Raw genomic sequence first — 20,378 nt, forward strand, 5'->3', positions numbered from 1 at the left:
CCGGAGCATCGGTGAGTGGCTGCGTGGGCACAGGATGTCTGCGGGGGACCATTACAAGCCACGGGTAAGTTCAACTCATTTTCCCGCGACCCCCTACAGTATTCCTTTAAGGATAATATTTCTGGCTGTTATCACGGGAACATCAGACTGTTCTGACATGGTCTAAGGTGCCCATACATCTAGCAATGTATGGGCAGTCAACTAAAGCTTGGTACACATGGTACAATTTTCCATAAGATCAACGGATCTATTAGATAATTTCCAACCAGTCTGATCGGATGTAGAAGTCTAAATTGTTTCGGAAACAATTTAGACTTCTACACACAATGCAGTTTCTTATCAGATCACTGATCGATCAGATGGAAAATTGTGCCATGTATATGAGGCTTAAGAGACAGATCTCTCTCTGATCTAATCTGATCGCAGAGAGATCTGCTGGCTGTCCATACACCACAGGCCGGTTCCTGATCGATTTCAGCATGAAATCTCCTGCTTATAGCACTGGCACTTGTGTGACGTCACATGGAAGACGTGAAAGTGGCAGCAGGAGCAGCTGGACATATGGCCACCAGACAGGTGAGAGATTTTAATGCATTTGTCGCTCTCTACTCACAATGTGTGCGTTGCTTGTGTAATTTGCATACAAGCAATGCATGCGTTACATAAGTTGCATAATGAAAATTTATGCTGTCTGCAAGAAAATTTTGCCTGCCGCTAGCGAATAGACCCCATAACACCAAACAGGGCTGGTTGTAGTCACCATGGGGCTTAGGGGCAAAATTAACTGGGGGGGGGGGGGGGGGGTGGCTCCCTGCCATCCTATAAGCAACATTATAATCTGCTTTCCAAATTCAGGCCTGCCAGGTCTCTTCCCCCCCCCCCCCCCCTCCCCCAACTTTATTTATGCCACTGAAGAGTTTTTGACAGTGTGGTGACTTACCTGGCTCATTGGGTGCGCTCCTCCTATGGTACTTGCATTTCCATCATCACCCTTACAGGGGTGATTCATCTCCGTGACCTGGTGCATGTTACTACATAACAACATGTGCCGGGGTCACAGAGAAGAGGAACTCGTAGACTAATGGAAGCACGCAACTGATAAGACAGGTGAGTCGCTGCACTGACGAAAACTCTGCAGGGGCCCAAGGGACAAAAATAAAGTTGAGGGGAGACCTGGGGGGGGCTAGGGGGGCAGCTGACTGGGGGCCTTGGGGCAATCACCCAGTTTGTCCCTATGGAAGCACTGCCCTGATATCAGGCAGCAGAGTGGCAGCTTTTCTCCATATAAATAGGCTGACTGACTGATTGCACTGGAGGCATGTGGCATAACTAACTGTAGAAAAGTTTAAAAAAAAACAGTAATCCAATTATTCTGAATCTTTTTTGGTGTTATCAACAAATGTGTCTGGGATAGTTTAGAATATATTTGTAGAATAAGCAATACTTTAGGTGTCGTCAAACTTGACGACATGGGACAGTCACTTTTTAGTGTAACTACTCTCAGATGCCTGTAAAGCATTTTTTTTTTCAGTAAGGGTACCAACAAATTTGGCAGAACCTGTCTGTCAGTGCTATACTTACATGCAAGAGCTCCCCCTGGAGTAAAGCGAGGTATTACAAGGACAGTAATGAGATTTCTGGTTTTACCATGAATGTCAAGAATTTATGTGAAAGCATGTGACTGAAAGACTAGAAAGGCACATGAGCTTATCTTGGACTATCTTTCTGTGAGGATTTATATGGACTTTTCAGTATATTGCTCATAAATATTACATTAACCTTACAATCCATTGTAAAGGGAAGTTGCTTGGGTTCATTTACTGAGGTTCTCCTGAGCTGGTAGAAACACAAGTCACGCAGCCTTGCTGGCCTTGTCTGTAGATAGGTGGTCCCATTCTTCTGCTCTATTGGAAGTAAATTGCATAAAATAAGTAGTTACGGTAACTTCATTGTTATGCATGAAAAATTGCATACAAAACGCACACACAAACAAAATCAGAACTGAAAAATTGCACAACACAGTTGGAAAAGTGAAAAAATGTGTGAAGGCTGCCTGGAAGCTATGTGCGCAGACAGCGCATGCACATTTTACCCGGTGTTTACTACGTGAGTAGCGTAATGCTCGTTAGGCAAGCAATGCGCATGTTGAGTTTATACCTTTAGATTGTAAGCTCCCAAGGGCAGGGCTCTCTCCCCCTTTTGCGTCTTGGAATTCATTATACATTTTATTCATCATGTTACTTTTGTCACTGTCATTACCAATTCTGTATTTTGTCACCAATTCTGTATTTTGTATATTGGTGTATTCCATTTGTCTGTATTATTATGTACCCCATGTTTATTTTTTACTTTCTACAGCGCCATGGAATATGTTGGCACTTTATAAAACAATAACAATAATGAAAGTTACACAAAGTGTAATGTCTGGTAAAATTTAGGTGCGCTGTCTGCACATATGAATTTTGTTAAATATACCCCAAAAGGAAGTACATGGCTTGGGGAGGAGGGGTTTCCCTTAAATGTTTTGCTCTAAAAGGTGCCCCTCTTTTCCATTTCACAAACTTGTTGGAGTCTTGGTAGCATTGGAGGTTCGCTGCCTCATCCGCTAACCCATGTTTTCTTCCCTAACCCACTACCTTCTAGACTGCATGTTTGCAAGGACAGGGACCTCCTCCTAGTGTTTCTTATTCTGCTGTAATTTGTCATATGAACAAGTATTGGTGATGTCTCAAACCGCACATCAGCAGTTTATGTATTTGTATTGCTGGCTTCCTGATTGTACGGAGTTTTGAACTTCTCAGTATGCTCCTCACTATTTGTTTTGTACTATGTACAGGGCTAGAGAAAATGTTGGTGCTATATTACTAAAATTAGTACAGTAGAATCTCATTATAGTAAACCTCTAGATATAGTAAACTCAGTCCTCAGGTCCCAACAAATGCTTGTGTATAAATGTACAATGTATGACCAATTCTAATATAGTAAACTACTTTTCCTTGTCCGTTTGAGTTTACTATAAAGTGATTCTACTGTAATAATTCTGGTACAGCCCTACCCATGTGACTTTGTGGTGACTTTGAGTTGTGACAGTGGCATGTACATATGTTTTTTGGAGTTGTTTTCCTTGCTCTGTACCTGTTTACAGCTGTAAGGGATCAGAGTCCAGGAATCCTTGGAAGGCTGCACTTTCCATGGATCTGTTGCGAATGCCGGGCCCTGCAGCCTCGCTGCTGGTAGGCCAGACTTCTCAGGACGTTGGCAATGAGAGGAGGTCACATGCGTGGCATTAGCAGAAGTGCGCCTGAGGACAGGAGTTACCTGGAGTCGTTGACACTTGGCACATGCTGCACAATCATTGTTTAACATCTTTGCTCTGGAGCACGGTGTAGGCCCACATCAGTGATCGCTGTGTGACATGTCTCAGCACATTAGGCTCTGCCCAGCACAAAAGCTAAATCCGCACGACACACAGCTTAAATATCAATTCATGTACAGTGAGCATGGCATACATATTCTTTCTGCACTTCAGACACAGCGACTTTTATTTATTTATGTAATTTCAATCAGATAAATGTAATCCAACTCCTGGCACAGATGTAAATATGCAGTACAACCTGATCATCAGAGTGCCTCAATGTTACATGTTAGTTGTCAATTGAGACTTTTTGCAGCCACAACCTGGAAGAAGCCTAGCAGAAGGAGTTAATTGCAGGCAGATAAAATAAACAAAGCATTCCCACATATCTTGGTTCCAATCAGAGATGTCCATACTATCCCAAGGATGCTGAAACTCTTATGAGAAAAAATGGGTAGGGTTACACCTCACTGTGACCGTCCCAAAGATACTGAGTCTCTTCTAAGTAAAGATTGGTAGGGGTACACCACACTGTGACTGTCCCCGACATACTCAGTTGCTCATGAGTAAAGATGGGTGGAGGCAAAGCACACTGTGGCTGTCTCAAAAATACTGAGTCTCTTTTGTAAAGATGTGTAAGGGTACACCAAACTGCGACTCTCCCAGACATGCTGAGTCTCTTATGAGTAAAGATGAGTAGAAGCAAACCACACTGTGACTGGCCCAGAGATGTTCAGCCTCTTATGAGTAAAGATAGGTAGGGGTAATGATTCTGGTTGCCAATGGATCATAAGTTGCTCCAGCTTTGAAGCACTTTGAGTCTGCCAGGAGAAAAGCGCTACCGGTATATACAATACATTTTATTGGGTTTTTGTTTGGGGAGGGGGGAGGTTAAGATGGACTGAGGCAAAGAGGAAAACCAGTCCTGAGGGCCCTTTTACACTTAATCAGTTGCTCTCAGTTGAAACTGAAAGAAAACGGATTTTAAAAATAATGTCAAGGTTTTCCTATGGCTCAGTTGCCCACTATACACGCTTTAACTGGAAGCTTTTTCACAATGCACTGCTAAGGAAAAAAACATATACCAACGCGCACTAACGCATACCAATACATTAAGTGTAAAAGGGCCCTGAGGTCTGATGAATCCAAATCTGAATTTATTTTGGAAATCACAGAAGCCTCATCCTCCAGGCTACAGAGGTGAAGGACCGCCTGGCCTGTTATCACCACACAGTACAATATCCGTTATCTGTGATGGTATAGGGGAGGGGTGCATTAGTACATATGGCTGGGGTAGCTCACACATTTGGGAAGACACCACTAAAGCTGAATGATTTATATAGGTATTGGAGGAACACAATGCCATCTAGACAGCAGCTTTCTCATAAATAAAAAAGTTTTTTTAGCAGGACAATGTCAATTCGCATGTGCACATATTGCAACAGCATGGCTTCTTAGTGAGAGAGTCTGGGGCTCACTGGCCTCCTGCAGTCATGGCCTGACAGCCATAAAACATATAGTGCATTATAAAGTGGAAAATATGACTAACAAAGGAGTCCCCGAACTGTTGAGCAGCTGAAATCCTCCATCAGGCAAAAAACTGAAAAATATTTCACTTCCAGAACTGCAGCAATTTGTCTCCCCATTTCCCAAGCACTACATTGAATGCTCTGCGCCTGCATTGCTGCCCGCATGTTGTGCTACTGTGTACTGACAACGCATTGGTCGCTGCACTCAGCACAGCTGCATGCATTTTTATCGCACGGCGAATGCGTTGCCACTCCAAGAGGTCTTTGCTGCCTATGGCAGGGCTCACACTTTGTGTTGCAGTTTTCTGCGCGCGATTTTCTGCATGCGTTTTCTGCACACCATGTGCATTTTTGTATGCAGAAAAACATGCATATTTTTCACAGCAGCTAATGTAATTGATAGAGAAAATGCACACGGTGCTCAGAATTGTGCTGCAGGATGCACGTGAAAAACACATTGAAGTGAGAACTATCCCATTGATTAGCATGAGTTCTCAGTTGAAATGCGTTTTAACGCGCACAAAAACAGACAAGTGTGGCCCCTTCCTAAAAGACAGCTCTTCTGATATGTGTCATCAAATGTAAAATGAGGAAATATCAATAATACTTTTTCTAGTTTCAATATTTGCTCTGTTGTCTTTGTAGTAGTTGACATTACAAATTAGGTTTACGTGATTCACGTCACATTCTCTTTTTATTTACATTTTACACAGTGTCTCTGCCTATTTCAAATGAAGTTGTACAAAGAGTCTCTAATCTGAGGTATGTACAGTTGGGTTGGTATGATTGCATGTACAGTGATATTTGGAAGAGTGATACACAGTTCCCAGTAGTGTTATAGTTACCCCTCCTCCTCCCCATCTATCTCTATAGTACAGGACAGGCTGCTCACCCTTCCCCTCCCTTTTCTATAATACTGAACAGGCTGCTCATCCTCCCCCTCCCATCTCCATAGTACAGAGCATGCTGCTCATCCTCCTCCCCTCTACATAGTTAATTGCTTACAGGTAAAACGGCCACTCCCTTATGCACGTGTTTTCCCTTATTTAAGTTTGATCAGGATGAACATGGCAACCCTTGTTTTGTGTATCAGCCCTTAGGGTAGTTCCCACCCTTTATAGTGCCCTTCCTCATTCCACTCAGGTCTTAGAGTGCTCCCCTTATGTAGCGCCCCCATCACCATAATCCTTCCCTCATATAGCGCCCCCCCCAGTGCTCCCCTCATGTAGCACCCGACCCCCATAGTGCTCCCGTTTACAATACTGACCACTTATAGTGTTCTCATCTAATAATACCATCCTCTAGTAGTGCTCCCCTCTTGTAGTGCTTGGGCCCACATGGTGCCATCATCTTATAGTGCTACCCTCTTGTAGTGCTGGCCCCACATAGTGGTGTCCTCTTCAAGTGCCACCTTCTTGTAGTGCTGGTTCCACATATTACCATGTAGAGCTTGTCCCACATAGTACTGTTCTCTTACAGTGCTTGTCCCACATAGTACTGTTCTCTTATAGTGCTCCCCTCTTACAGTGCTGACCCCACATAGTACTGTTCTCTTATAGTGCTCCCCTCTTATAGTGCTTGCCCCACATACTACTGTTCTCTTACAGTGCTTGCCCCACATAGTACTGTTCTCTTATAGTGCTCCCCTCTTATAGTGCTGGCCCCACATAGTACCTTCCTCTTATAGTGCTTGCCCCACATAGTACTGTTCTCTTATAGTACCCCCTCTTATAGTGCTGGCCCCACATACTACTGTTCTCTTATAGAGCTCCCCTCTTATAGTGCTGGCCCCACATAGTACCTTCCTCTTATAGTACTCCCCACTTGTAGCTTTGGCTCCACATAGTACCGTTCGCTTATAGTGCAAATGTTATATGCAAATGTATGCAGCTTGAAAAAGGGACAGTTAACTGAAACTGCCCCCCTGTGTGCACACACACTCTCACACACACAGTATACATACATACACACACACTGTATACGCACACAAACACACTGTCTCTCACCAGCTATATTTTGTGCTCACTGCAGGCCAGCACTGATGTGTAAGGGCCTTTTTCCACTACACAGCTGAATCGCAAAATCACAAATCGCTAGTGATTTTTAAATAGCTAGGGTTGTTACTTTATCATAGAAATCATGAGAAGTATTTTCCACTTTACTGTAGTGTACAGTCTTGCCATGAGCTACTATTTTATGCTTATAGTACTGAATGATGTCCTGTGTGACTGTGGCCTGTGTTCCCGTGCAGTGTTGATCATACACCTCTGTAGCTAGGACACCTGATGATGGGCACTGCTAGTATTAGTTAGTGGCAGCACTGCGAAGACTGGTATTCTCTGTAGTTTACTGTAGCAGAGAAGAATCCCTTCTGACAACCAGGATTGAAGAAAGACCCGCCCATTGTCACTTTCAGGTCCTCCACAAATTACATCTAATAACAGATGACAAGCACTTTATTCTTATTAGCCCAGAAAATAGGGCAGTTGTCTGACAAATGACATTACGCCATTCTGAAATTGGCCAACACCAACATGTATGTGGCACTGAGAGAATCATATCTCCAACGCAGGCCTCACATGTATTTGTCACTTAGGATACCATACATACAAAGAAGGGGACCAGAAAATGAAATTCATGCAAAAGCATTGTGTACTAGACCCTTTCACCAGCGATGAGGTTTCCCCATATAGAAAGAGTCTCTACTCTGTATTCCAGTACAGCCAATTAATTTGATGGTGTAAGTCAGTTTGTTGCTCTGGGATATCTTATACTGATTTATGAGCATGCATGTGTTTCCTAGAATGGTAGAACCGAACAGTGCCTCAGTATGAATCCCAGCTTATGAGCATGAAATGGTTGCTTGCTTGCTGACTGGTATAAGTAGAGTAGGGAGCCGTTCCATAACGGGCAAACCTCATTGCTGGTGAAAGGGTCTAGTGCACAATGCTTTTGCATGCAAACCGTTTTGGAGGCTAATGCCCCCTTTTTGCAACTGCATAATTTTACAACCTAGTTGTTTTAAATGCTGCTAATGTTCCAGCTTGTGAGTGAATGCAGAGGGTTAATGATTGTTTGTACTGAGGAAACCATATCTCCGTCCCAGGCCTAAGAACAGTGTTCAGCTTGCCGTAGTTCCAGGACACTGAACTATGAACAACAGGCAGGTTTCATATTGAAGTGCTGATAAGCCATGTGTGTCTAGGGAAGCAGCTCTGTCTTAATGCTGCTTCATGGGGTGGGGGTCAGGGTTAAATACTTACCTGATTTTATGTAATTGAGACTCAGGTGACACTCCGTCTCCCTCTTCAGGAACGCAGTCACAGCCTTTTTTCTGAATTCTGCCAAAGCCTTTCCGAAACCTTCGCCTGTGTTGCCGCGGCCGCCCCAGTGACCAATAAGGCCACGGCTGCTGACCTGGGCGCAGACCGTGGAAATGCAGATGGGGGTGGCCAAAGCCTCGGCTTAAAAATGTGAAAAAAACTCCTGAGTGTTGGAGTGATCACCTGCCACTGCCTGGATGAATTACATTGGATCAGGTAAATAAATAACCCTGAGATCCCCCCCTCACCATTAAGACAGCCTGGCATGACAGGCTCTGTTATTTATTGTATTTTATTTTTTATGTTCTCTTTAATAAATTGTAAAATGAATAATCCCACTTTTATCCAGTAGGTGCCCTCAAAGAGCTACAGAAAGTGCACAGAGCTCCTGCTTCTCTAAGTAACTCATTCCTTCCACATCTGTTTTATATAAGTTGAGCTGCTTGGAAGTGTATGACAAAGTGCAGCATGACCTCCCTCTGTGTGTCCTGGACTCTGTGACCCACAGGTAGCCAGGCTCGGTCCCCCCCCCCCCCCCCCAATCTGTGACACTACATCAAAAAGTGGCATCACCAGAAAAGCTCCTTACAGCAATCCTAGTCCCAGCAAGGGATTTGCTGTGCCCATTGAATGCCCATATAGCATTAGAACAGAGGGAGACTATCTGGGGCAGGTTAGGGTTGTGCACAGAAAACCATATTTACTCCACAATCACTGAACTCTGCCAACCAGTTGGAAATGACAGTTTAGAAAAGACAAAAATGATTGGACAGGTGGTAGCTATTGACGGATCATGGGAATAAGGAAGCATATGTCTGAGCAGACAGCCAATTAATGGAGGTAAAATCTTGACAGATCTCAGTGGACAGATGAGATTGGATAATCCTCGCACAGGTGTGCACAGAGGTTTGGCATTCACATCCCATTTTTAACCTAACAGGAAACGGATTAGACAGAACAATCACCGTAAGGCCCCGTTTACACTTAATCAGTTGGTGTGCGTTAGTGCGCGTTGGTACGCATTTTTTCCATAGCAGTGCATTTGGAAGAAGATTTCAGTTAAAACGCGTTAAGTGTAAAAGAGGCCATAGGGAAACATGGGTTTTACTTTGAAAATCAGTTTTCTTTCAGTTATAACTGAGAGCAACTGATTATGGCCTGGTTCACATTAGCGTTCGCTGTCCGGATTCGCCTGATCGGATCCGGACCGTATACTGTACAAACGGAACGTACGTTCCGCATAGCAATGCAAAGTCTATGCGGACGTTCACATGTGTCCGTTCCGTACAGACTCCGGACACTTTTCCAACATGCGCTATTTTTCGGGTCCGGTCATCCGGCCCACGCACCCGGGCCGGATCCTGACCCGAACATGCGGCCATGCTGTGCAATGAGAAACGGATGTTTCTCATCACACTGGCAATTGGACCGGATGCTTCCAGCACCGGTCCTATGCCACTTGGGGGGCCCGGACTACACGCCGGTATCCCCCATGCTTGCGGTGCCTTTCTGGCACTGCAATGTATCTAGTTCCGGCTACTTTATTGTAGCCGGAACTGATACATTCCGGATCCGAAACTTGTGGCAACTTGTGGCCACCGCAGAGACCCGTACGGTCTCTTTGCGGGACCCGGACCCCCGGACACTTGCGGACTCGAACCGCAAGTGTGAACGGGGCCTAAGTGTAAAAGGGCCCACATCGACCAACGATCTACCCATGTGTACCAGAACTTAGAATGTGGGACTCAGCAGTAGCAGGTGGTATTAGTCCAACTCTGGGATCATGTCTTCAGTTTTTAGTAGAGTGATAAGGAGTTATCACCTCTGTGTCCATCTGGGAAAATTTCAATCACTTCCTGGAAGCAGGAGAATTACCCTAAAAGAGAGATTTATATGTGGGGAACGCTAAGCATCCCAGACCAGTTCTTAGGGAGGGTTCAAGCTTATGTCCGCAGAAAACAACCAGGTTTTCCAGAGAAAATGTATTTTTTTTTATGATGTGGGTTACAACTTACATCACCCATTGGTGCTGATTCCCAAAGGTTTTCTGTTGAATTATCTCATCTTACTTATTAACTCAAAATGTATCTATCCTTAAATTGCTTAACTCATGAGTTATCTCTCCTCATGTAACTTAACTCATGAGTTATCTCTTCTTTACTGTATTAACTAATAGTTTATATCTAGTTATTTGACTTATCTCATAATTTATCTCATCTCATGAATTATCTCTTATTATTCATACATTAGCTCTCCTTACAGTAAAGGTGAAAAATAAGTAAGCTTTTAGAATCAACCCCTGTTGTCAGCTAACTGTGGGCCATGGGAACTGCAGCTGGCTGTGGGCTACTAGGCTATGGGAATCGCATGGAGTGTGTGATTTTATGCTTCCAAGTTTTTTTTTCCACATGTGGGGCCAGCATTTAGATGTGATCCCACTGTCACATCTGGTGCAATTCTGCATACAGGAAAATCACCTATATTCCCTAAAGCCACACATCTGCATGGAGGTCCCAGATACAGGATGTCAGGGGAAAAAATCCTTAAAGAGAACTTGTAACATAAAAAAGTGCCCCTGGGGGGGTACTTACCTTGGAAGGGGGAAGCCTCTGGATCCTATTGAGGCTTCCACCATCCTCCTCCGTCCCACGGTGGCAGCGCTAGATGTCCCCAACAGCAGGTATGTAAATATTTACCTTCCCAGCTCCAGCGCAGTAGCGGCTCTCGGCTCGGGCTAAGGCGGAAATAGCAGATCCCAATCGGGTCCGCTGTACTGCGCAGGCCCAAGTTGCCTGCACAGTAGAGTGGACCTGATTGAGATTGGCTATTTCTGCCGTAGCCCATCGGGGAGCCAATACTGCGCCTGCGCTAGAGCCGGGGAAGGTAAATATTGCAGGTGCGCCTGTGCCACAGCACGACAAATTGTTGGGAGCGAGACCACCGTGGGATGAAGGAAGACGGGGGAATCCTTGATAGGATCCAGAGGCGTCCCCCTCCTGAGGTAAGTACCCCCCAGGGGCACTTTTTTATGTTACAGAGTCTCTTTAAAGTGAACACAGACCTAAAATACATAGAGCAGGAACACAATGTCCTGTATCCAAGGGCCAGTATTTCTTTGTTTGTTCACTATTGCACTTTCATAAGCAGGTTAATCTACTGTTTTAAAAATGGATATCTTTCCCTTTATATGAAATGTATTGTTTTAAAGTCAGAGGGAACACAGACAGCACCGGCCCCCAATGTTTAGTGTAGAGGACCTTTCCCTCACAAGAGATGTGAGTTACAATCAGTTTGAGGAATGGAATCCTCATAATAATAGATACAGTAATCGTAAAAGTAATAGATTTGTTTCCTTGTGACATCTATTGGTGATTTGTATAAAAAGCTCTGGGGTGGCTGTATGAGGATTAGTGAAAAGAAAACAGACTTTAAAATATACCTGAACCATGACTGTTGCCATAGATAACCTTACATTTATTCCAATTTCTTTTCATCTGTCAGATGGAGTAATAGGGCAGCCAGGGAAGTCAGTGAGCATTGATCTCTCCTCGTCTATACAAAATGGTGTGTTCTGTATGTGAAATAAAGTGGATGTAAACGGTTGTTCACGAGACAGATGTATTTCCCCAGAGCTGACTTTGACATGCTATAGCCAAGTATGACTAGGACTTATTAAGAAAATAACACCAGTATGGACTTGTCCGTTACTTTTCCTTGGTAATATATCTTGAAATTCATCAGAACATGTTATGTTATGTACTGAATATGAGACGCACAAGAAGGACAGTAGTGAAAGAAGGAGATTACATGGAATGTAGAGCATACGCAGAAGTTATGTACAGGGGCATAGGCAGGTCGTTGGAACTCTGGTTATGGTGGGATGGACAGATGATATAGAACTGTCACTGTTTCTGTTGTACTGGGATTACGTATTACAATTAAGAAATGGTACTCTCTCTTTTTTTTCACTCACGATGTAGAGGTGATAGGGGCGGGACTTAGGAGATAAGAGGGTGTAGAGCTCCCTGTGTATTCGTCTTGTAGAGTTGCATGTGGAGGAGAATCCGAAGACCTAACAACAAAGGTTAAGTAATCTCTTTAATGACTAACAGTACAATATTTATTTGGATGCTTTCAAAACTTCTTCTTCAGGCATGACACAGAACTGGACCAGAAGTCCTGCATAGGTGTTCACTAAGATACTCAAAAGGCAGGACATAAGATGGAAGGATTCCCATTCTGGTGTGTGTGTGTGTGTGGGGGGGGGGGGGGGGGGGGACTGGAAGCATTTGATAGGACCTAGGTTCTCAACAAATGTTGTGCGTACATAATGGATATTTTAGTGGGGCCCATGTATTTCTTATACTTGTCATATTCAACTAATTAAAGGAAACTCGAGGTGGATTGTGACCTAAAAACATATGCTTACCTAAGAAGAAGCAAGCCTCTGGATCCTCCTGAGGCTTCCTATGTACTCCTCCACACTATTGCTGCTGCCCCGGACTCTTGAAGTTCGTGTCCATGCTTCCTGTTGTGCATGAGCGTGCCTGTGCTGTACTCACACAAGAGTGGCCAAGTCTCTGCAGTAGCATGGAGTCGCACGTGTACGAGCGGCTCCGGCTTACTGCGCAGGCGTAGCCGTACTTATGGCCGTACTCATGTAATCGCAGTATGGCAATGCTTGTACATGCCAGGGAGCACGGTCACGATAACATATCTGACCAACTCTTGTTGGATAAGTTGCAGGTGTCCACGCTTAGCAACGGTGGGGAAGAAGAGGACACGGAAAGCCTCTGAAGGAGAGGCTTCCCTCTTTGTAGATAAGTATCTGTTTTTTAGGTCACAATCCACTTACAGCACACTTTTAAGTACATTTCAAGATTAAAATAATGATAAATGGATAACGCATCTATACTTAAATGTTCTGCACTCACAAGAAAGTATATAATGTGTCAAGGAGTACCTGAGATGATATACCCACGCTAGGGGATTCTTGGCCAACAGTGTGCATGCAGCAATAATGATGTGAATCTCTCTCTGTTGTAGAAGTAGGTAGGACACTCAGCAGTAGATGTAAAAATGAATGTGACTGATTTGTCTTTTCAATCTACAATCATAATCATAATTAGCAGAGTCATCAATGGATCCATGCACAGGGCTAATCAGTTTTGGGAGCTTAGGTTTAATTAACTGACAGTTTGATGAAGTGAAGCTGTCATTTAATTATTAGCTTTTGAATTTGATTAGCTTCCTGCAATTATCTGGTCCGGTCTCCACTAACTGCACAAAATGCTTATTTTTACTAAAGTGGGTAGTACCATGGTGTAGTGCAGCCTTTCTCAACCGTTTACCCTAGAGGAACCCGCCTGCAAATACTTTTTGGATCTCAAGGAACCCCTGGCCTGGTATTTAAAAGCTAAAGTGGCTGTTTATGCCACAACCCCCTATTACAGTGCCCTTTATTACAACTTCTAATGCTTTTTTTTTATTAATGTGCTCTTTATTCTGAACCCCAATTTAGTGCTTCTTTTTACAGTACCCCCTATTATAGTGTGCTCACTATCATACTTTCCCCAACCACCACAATGGGGAAAAATGACAAGGAACCCCTGCAGAGTACTCAAGGAACCCTGGTGTTCCAGGGAGAGCTCTCTGGATGTAGATAAGGAGCTCTCTGGATTGCGCATGAGTAGCTCTCTGGAAGGATATGTGGAGTTCCCCCTCTGGTGTAGGAAGGAGAGGAGCACAGGGGATGATTTTCTCTCTGGAGGGATGTGTTGAGCTCTCCCGGTCTCTTGCAGAGGTGTATGTCCCTATGGAAGGAGTGTAGGGGGTGTGGAGGACTCAGGAGGGATATGTATCCCTATCCAAATCTGTCCCTGTCTCTGAGTGTCTCTCCTACTCTCTCTAAAGTCGCTGAGGAGGTGGGTGGGTTAGATTAGCTCCTCCCCCGGTAGCACGGGTTGACGTGGTGGGCGTGTTTATGTATTCTAGGCAGGCTGGGTGACTCTCAGCTATCGAGAAGGAGCCGGCGGCACAGGATCATTCCCCGCTCGGATTTGTAGAGATCACATTACCGACAGTTGCTCCGTTATCCCGGGACCCGCACTTTGGAGAACCGCACTGGAATTATTTATATTCTTTTTGGCAAACATGGATTGAAAGTTTCGTGGCTACAACTTCGGTGGGATCTGTTACATTGTGTCGCGTGCACGTTCTTTGGATCCATGGAGTGACACCGGTTCTGCTGGCACTGAAGACCTCCCGTGACTGGTGGGAGTGGGGGATCCTCTTCTGGGGATCTACAATCTCCTCTCGGCGGATGTTACTGGGAACCATGAACTTTCTGATCTCTTTTCTCAACTGGGGCTTGCCTGTTCTGGTCTATATCCACGCTGCCCAGGTAAGGGAGGCTTCTGCCTGGACCATAAGGCTGATGGAGAGGCAGGGTGACAGTAGGAGAATGCCAAAACCATGCCCACTGGAGGGGGTACTGTGGAATATCTGGGGTAATAAAAAAAAAAAGATCCCTCAAGAATGCTTGTTCCTGATGGAATCCCCTGTGATATGGTGTTGACTGGCACAGAGATGGGGCAACCAGATGTTAAATGTTCATTTTCTTTCCTATGAAGGACTGAAATGTCCTGACCTGACCATTCAGTGCCAGGATGGTGTATGTTCTCATGGAAAATGTTCTCTGAATGGCTGTAGGTGTAATTGCAGTGCTCTGCTGGATTTAGAGTTTTTTGCTGTATGAAGGGTTCCTAGACTTCAGTTGTTCCCTCAGTTTGTCTAGTGTAATAAATTCCTGCATTTCTCTCACTGGTGAATCCATAGACCTGCTGGCTGTGGATCCCCCGATAGTACTGTGCACATAGCACTTTTTTTCTATAAATATCCACAATACATGGGGCACGTCCTATAAAACATGTACGTTCCTTGGGGAGCTATGGAATACCGCTGCTGTAGGTTGGCATGGGGTGCACTAAAGATTTGTCCCTTGTGAGGATTCTTTTGGATACATCAGAATCCTCTGGTCTGGTAGCTGTTGTAGCGTGTGGTCTCGCTGCGGGGGATAGGTGAGAAGCTAATAATAAATTGCCTTGTGGTTGGCATCTCTGGCTTTTCTCCACCATCCTGGGGGCTGTCAGATAGCAGCACGTGTACCTGTGCCTGCAATATTTCACATCAGTTTTTTGCCTTCTTTAGGGTGTAGGATAGCATCCGTGTGCTGCCGGATAAATCTACTTTATTAACTTCTCTAACTTTCCGTGACATAAGAGTGGGTAGAGATGCTCACATTATAAAACCACTTCTCAGCATTGGGGAGATGTGCACCTAATAAACCAGCTCCCAGTATTGAAGAGAGGTTCACCTGACAAACCTGGCTCCCAACATTGGCAAAAGGTACACCTAATAAACTGCCTCTCAGCATTGGGTAAGAGGTGCACCTAAAAAAAACATTTCTCAGCATTAGAAAGGGGTGCACTTAATAAATCACTTTTTAGGCAGTAGAGAGTGGGTGAACTGAAGAAAATGCTTCTTAGCATTTGAGGGGTGCACCTAATTAACCACTTTTAGCAGTAGAGAGTGGTGAACTGAAGAAAATGCTTCTTAGTATTTGAGGGGTGCACCTAATTAACCACTTCTTAGTATTAGAGAGGGGAGAACGTAATAAACCGCTTCTTAGGATTACAGAGGGTTGAACGTCATAAACCGTTTCTTATGATTGGTGAGAGGTGAACCTAATAAACCACTTCTCGGCATTAAGAGAGATGCACCTAATAAACTGCTTCTGAGCATTAGAGAGAGGTGAACCTAATAGAACACTTATCAGCACCTCAGCCTCTTCTCTACCTGTCAGGCAATATATTAATAAGTATTAGTTAATAAGCAGAGCGGACGGATTGAAGCCGTTTCCCAACATCCAGCCACCTGCAGAGACAAAGGGGAACAGAGGCGAGGAAAGAGGAATTAGTAGTTCTTGAATGAATGTATTTCTGACTTTACCTTCCAATGGGCAGAATTTACCTCTGGATTTTTTTCCCTCTGCCTTTGTGTAAATATTTAAATGGTAAATATCTCCCTGCAGCTGCTGAGTCCTATTCTTCCATGATTTATTTATTAAAGTGGGATCTAGTGCAGGGAGGAAGCCGGGCATTAACCCCTGGGGGGAAGGATTCCTTTTCCGGTAGAGCAGATATTGCCATAGATACAAGGCTGGGAGAAGTAAGCGGGCAACGTGTGACTGGACTGTTAATGGGTCGCTTAAGTTTCTTCTGGCCCCCTTTTCATTCTGACGACAGATCAGTAGGCCGGGTTAGCCAGGCAGCCCAAGCTGCACGTACACTTTTCCAAATGTAAAACAGCCTTGAGACAGACTAAAGGCCTTTAAATCTCTTTCATGTGACTCGGCCAAGCTTTTTTTTTTTTTTTTTTTCCTTTCCCCTTCATCTCTCTGAGCACATTTCCAGCAGTAAGTAGGCCTCAGCCCATAGTGTGAGTTGGAAATGCCCTTGAATTCAGACAGTGTGTACTTTGTGACAGATCCCAGCTCCCCCCCATCCCTCAGCTTAGCCTTCCTTGTAGTGAGGGTCCTCGCCAGCCTTTTACAGTAGAGCCTCGCCTTTCTCCCCTCACCATTTATTTACAGTTACAAAGATCAACTCATGGCGAAGGAAAGCTTGCTGCGAGACGGACGGGGAGGTAGATCCTTTAACCCATTCATTCCCTTCAAGCAGTGCTGGAAGCCAGGCATGGACAGTAGCACACAATACTGCCAGTTCCATGGACAAAATGTCTTTACCTGCAAACACTGCACTCCTTATTGTAATAGTGTGTCTGTGTCCACTTTTCTGTTGTTGGTGAGGACTGACTTGGAGTCTCTTGTGTAGCTAAGCCTATTCAGTTGTTAGCAACACTTTCTTTCATATATTCTATGACAGAGGACCAGGGGCCATTATTTCTGACTTTACCAAAGTGTCTGCAAGGTCACCTTTGTCCGTTGGCTGCCGTTGTACCTGCAGGACAAGTTAGAGAATTGTTACATGGGTGAAAGCTGGCTGAACCATTTTATGTATATGACAGTGCATCTGTATTTGGTGGTCCAATGAGGTTCTTATAATGATTGGTGAAGTTATCGGTAAGAAGTGTGAAGGGACAAAACACGTGGATGGTGTTGTTTAGATCCATCAGTCTACAGGTCTGTGGCTTTCATGACTGTTGACAGACACACATTTTGAGTCAGATTCACAACCACATTTCCTGTGTTGTTTCAGAGTTTACACTGATGTATTTGCTGTAACGAGCGGTTGTACACAAAATTTCTACAAAAACTGGACTAAATGTAAAAACAAAGTTGTACAACGTGGCTGAAAGAATGTAAATGCTGTATGGTTGCAAGTGTTATTCATCTCTGCTTTTATTAATGGTGGGAGCTTTGAATCTGGATGATACTATTAATTGGCTAACTTAAAATAAAAAGTAAGCTTTTGGCTAATAAGCCTGCTCCAGACTCTATCCCTGCTATTGCTCCCATTTATCCTGTCATTACCAAGCTGATGGTGCCAATCATGACCATTCTACTGTATTCTGTCATAGAGGTGAGAGGCTTGAATATAGTTCTGCAAATTAAAGACACACTATAGCTACATACTCTAGTAAAGGAGGTGCGTTTTTTCCATTAGACAATGCCGTCTAACAAGCTTCTGTGCCCATATCTGCACGTCGGTTTATTGCACATCAATGGATTATGAACATTACTACTTAATTTGAAGGCGCTTCTACGTGTGAATTCTGGTGACAGGGAGTTTGGATCACGACTGTGTAAATGGTTTTATAACACGATTGTTGATTTACCATGGGCAGGTGGAAGAGTTCTGAAACCTTGCGCGGTGCCCCATGGTTTATCTGCTGTCCCGCAGGTTAAGGACCTCTGCTTTGTGTAATCCTATTCTCCGTAGAAGAGGCTAAACACTGTACAGTGTGCCTTATCAGTCCATTATCTGCCACATAGATCGTACAGCCTGATAACGCCTACAACAGAGGCATTTCCAGGTTCACAGGTTGCTCCACGCTGAAGAGAAAGCCCTATTTTTCCGACACTCTAAATTCAGCGTACTGTGATTGCCTCATTTCTATAAGAATCAGCTTTATTGGCCAAGTATAACGGGGTTGTACCCGGAATTATTTTTGGCTCATGCAGGTTCTGCACTGGTACAGTGCAGTTGTACAGTGTAGGTATACACTGTGATTGCCTCATTTGTATTACATAGATATGCTTCTGTGCCCTCTCAGTATAAATGTGAAATTCTGGTGAGACACCAACTCCCCAGCTATGAAGGCAGGCAGAGTTTAGTGTACAGACAATATTCATTGCCGTACGTAAGAATAGCTGTGTGTTGAGCATGCTATTATAATTACTAATATGATCAGTCTTGTGGGTGAGGATCAGCTGCATTCCCACTAGCTGCCAGCGGGTTGCATAGGCAAGAGTTAATTTCTCTGGTTGTGGTGTCCAAAGTTCTCTGATGAAACAGGCAGTGAAGGGTCAGGCAGGCAGTGCATTGTTAATGTGTGAGAAGGCAGCTGCTTCAGGTTCTTACAGCTCTGGCAAAGCAATGTCAGCAGTGCTGAGCTCCACTACAAGGGAAAAGGTCATTTCTCATAGCAAAGGTACAGTGGCTGCCACAGATTTAACTTTCTCATCTGAAGGAGCTCAGTGTCCCCTGCCATGGCCGACCAGCACAGGCTGAAAGTACATGCAGGACCCGTAATCTCGTCTTAATTATGACCTTGGATGAGTCCTATTCAGCCTATTCTAGGAGACCTGATTGGCAAATTCCCCAGACCTGCCACCGCTTCCACATAAGCCCCAAAAGGAGGTCTCCATCCTCTGCAGACACAACAGCTGTTTAACCTTCATCAGGCTGTGAGCGCTGCTACATATTTTTTGTATGTGTTGGCGGCTGATAGTCGAAGACACCAATGCGATTGTCTCCTCTGGAAACTCCCCCGGGCAAATTAAAACGGTTGCATACATTTAAAATTTAAAGAGCGTGCAAAGCTGCGAGATGTTACATACAGATTATAAGTGTTTCCATAAAGGGTGTTTAGGCATTCTTGGCACCGAGAAGACTCCTGTGCCCTGACGGCAGAGTTAATATCACGGGGAGACGATTAGCTCAATCCCAGCTTTTGATGTGATTTCATAACTTATGTGTGTCATTCTGGGTCTCCTAATCCTGCTCTCTTGTGAATTCATTATATATATAAAACACAAGATGTCTCCAGAGGTTCCACCAGGAAGCCTCCTCTGATGGTGGGTTTGCAGTTCTGAGGCCAAGGAAGCATGTCCTAGTACTTTTATGTTGCCCTCAGGTTTCCTTCTTTACAAGTGTGTATTTCATCCTCTTGGAATGAAGTGATTTCCCTGTGGATTGTGTAGGGGCTGCTCTCTGGTGGAACTTTATTCTAGTCGTGTATGCGTGGTTGTGTTCCAGGCTGCGGTTAGAAGAAGGATTTGTGAATGGGGGTGACTCAGCTTCCACACATTGATGCCCAGTTGCTGTTTTTCTGTTTGTTTTGCATTTATTTTCAGATTCAAACATTCTGAGTCGTTATGTTTAGGAGGCTTGTGCTTCTTTCTGTCGCAGGCCTGGTTTTTCTACAATTGTGGTGTTGCATTGCAGTGGACTTTTTCAGATACGCGACACAGGGTGTTGCACAGCATCCATATCAGCGAGCTGTCATCATCCTCGATAAACCCTCTTTGGTGCCCCTGTGATGGGCCCCAAGCCTGGACTTATATCATAGGACTCCTGGCTTTGCGGTTTGGTGACATTTGAACTTTCGGCCTTTGGTTTTGTTCTGCATGGACGTTGTGCTGATTCTGAAGTTGTTCAAGTGTTTCCATGAACAGGTCTACAAAATGCAGCTACCTTGTTGGTGAAAAATGAGCGTATTCACAGGCCAATGCAAAGAGCAGTAACCTACGACTCTCATTCTGGGTTCGGTTACCTGCTATCCTCTCTTGGAAGGATGTTGATTGCACTGCATAGCACCTCTATCTCATGGCATAAGATTAGATCAGGGGTGCCCGTTGGGTAGATCATGGTCTTCCAAAGACTTCTGGGTAGATCACACACTGCCTCCTGAGTGACGTACATGTCG

At 44.4% G+C, this 20,378-nt stretch overlaps 1 protein-coding gene across 7 annotated transcripts in view; it reads left to right on the plus strand.

The window, feature by feature from the left end:
• The window catches only part of VEGFA (vascular endothelial growth factor A), a 58,371-nt gene that overhangs the window by 6,073 nt on the left and 31,920 nt on the right, over nucleotides 1–20,378 (plus strand). For 5 of the 7 annotated variants that reach the window (XM_068232620.1, XM_068232621.1, XM_068232622.1 and 2 more), the window contains exon 1: nucleotides 14,231–14,610. In XM_068232620.1, coding sequence (XP_068088721.1) covers nucleotides 14,530–14,610 — 81 coding nt within the window. In that variant the 5' untranslated portion in view covers nucleotides 14,231–14,529. Of the gene's footprint in view, nucleotides 1–5,597; nucleotides 5,647–14,230; nucleotides 14,611–20,378 lie in introns of those variants that run through there. The other 2 variants (XM_068232623.1, XM_068232625.1) reach the window with 1 other exon arrangement.

The sequence above is a fragment of the Hyperolius riggenbachi genome, chromosome 4, assembly GCF_040937935.1.
Source record: "Hyperolius riggenbachi isolate aHypRig1 chromosome 4, aHypRig1.pri, whole genome shotgun sequence".
In the NCBI taxonomy this organism is placed as follows: Eukaryota; Metazoa; Chordata; class Amphibia; order Anura; family Hyperoliidae; genus Hyperolius; species Hyperolius riggenbachi.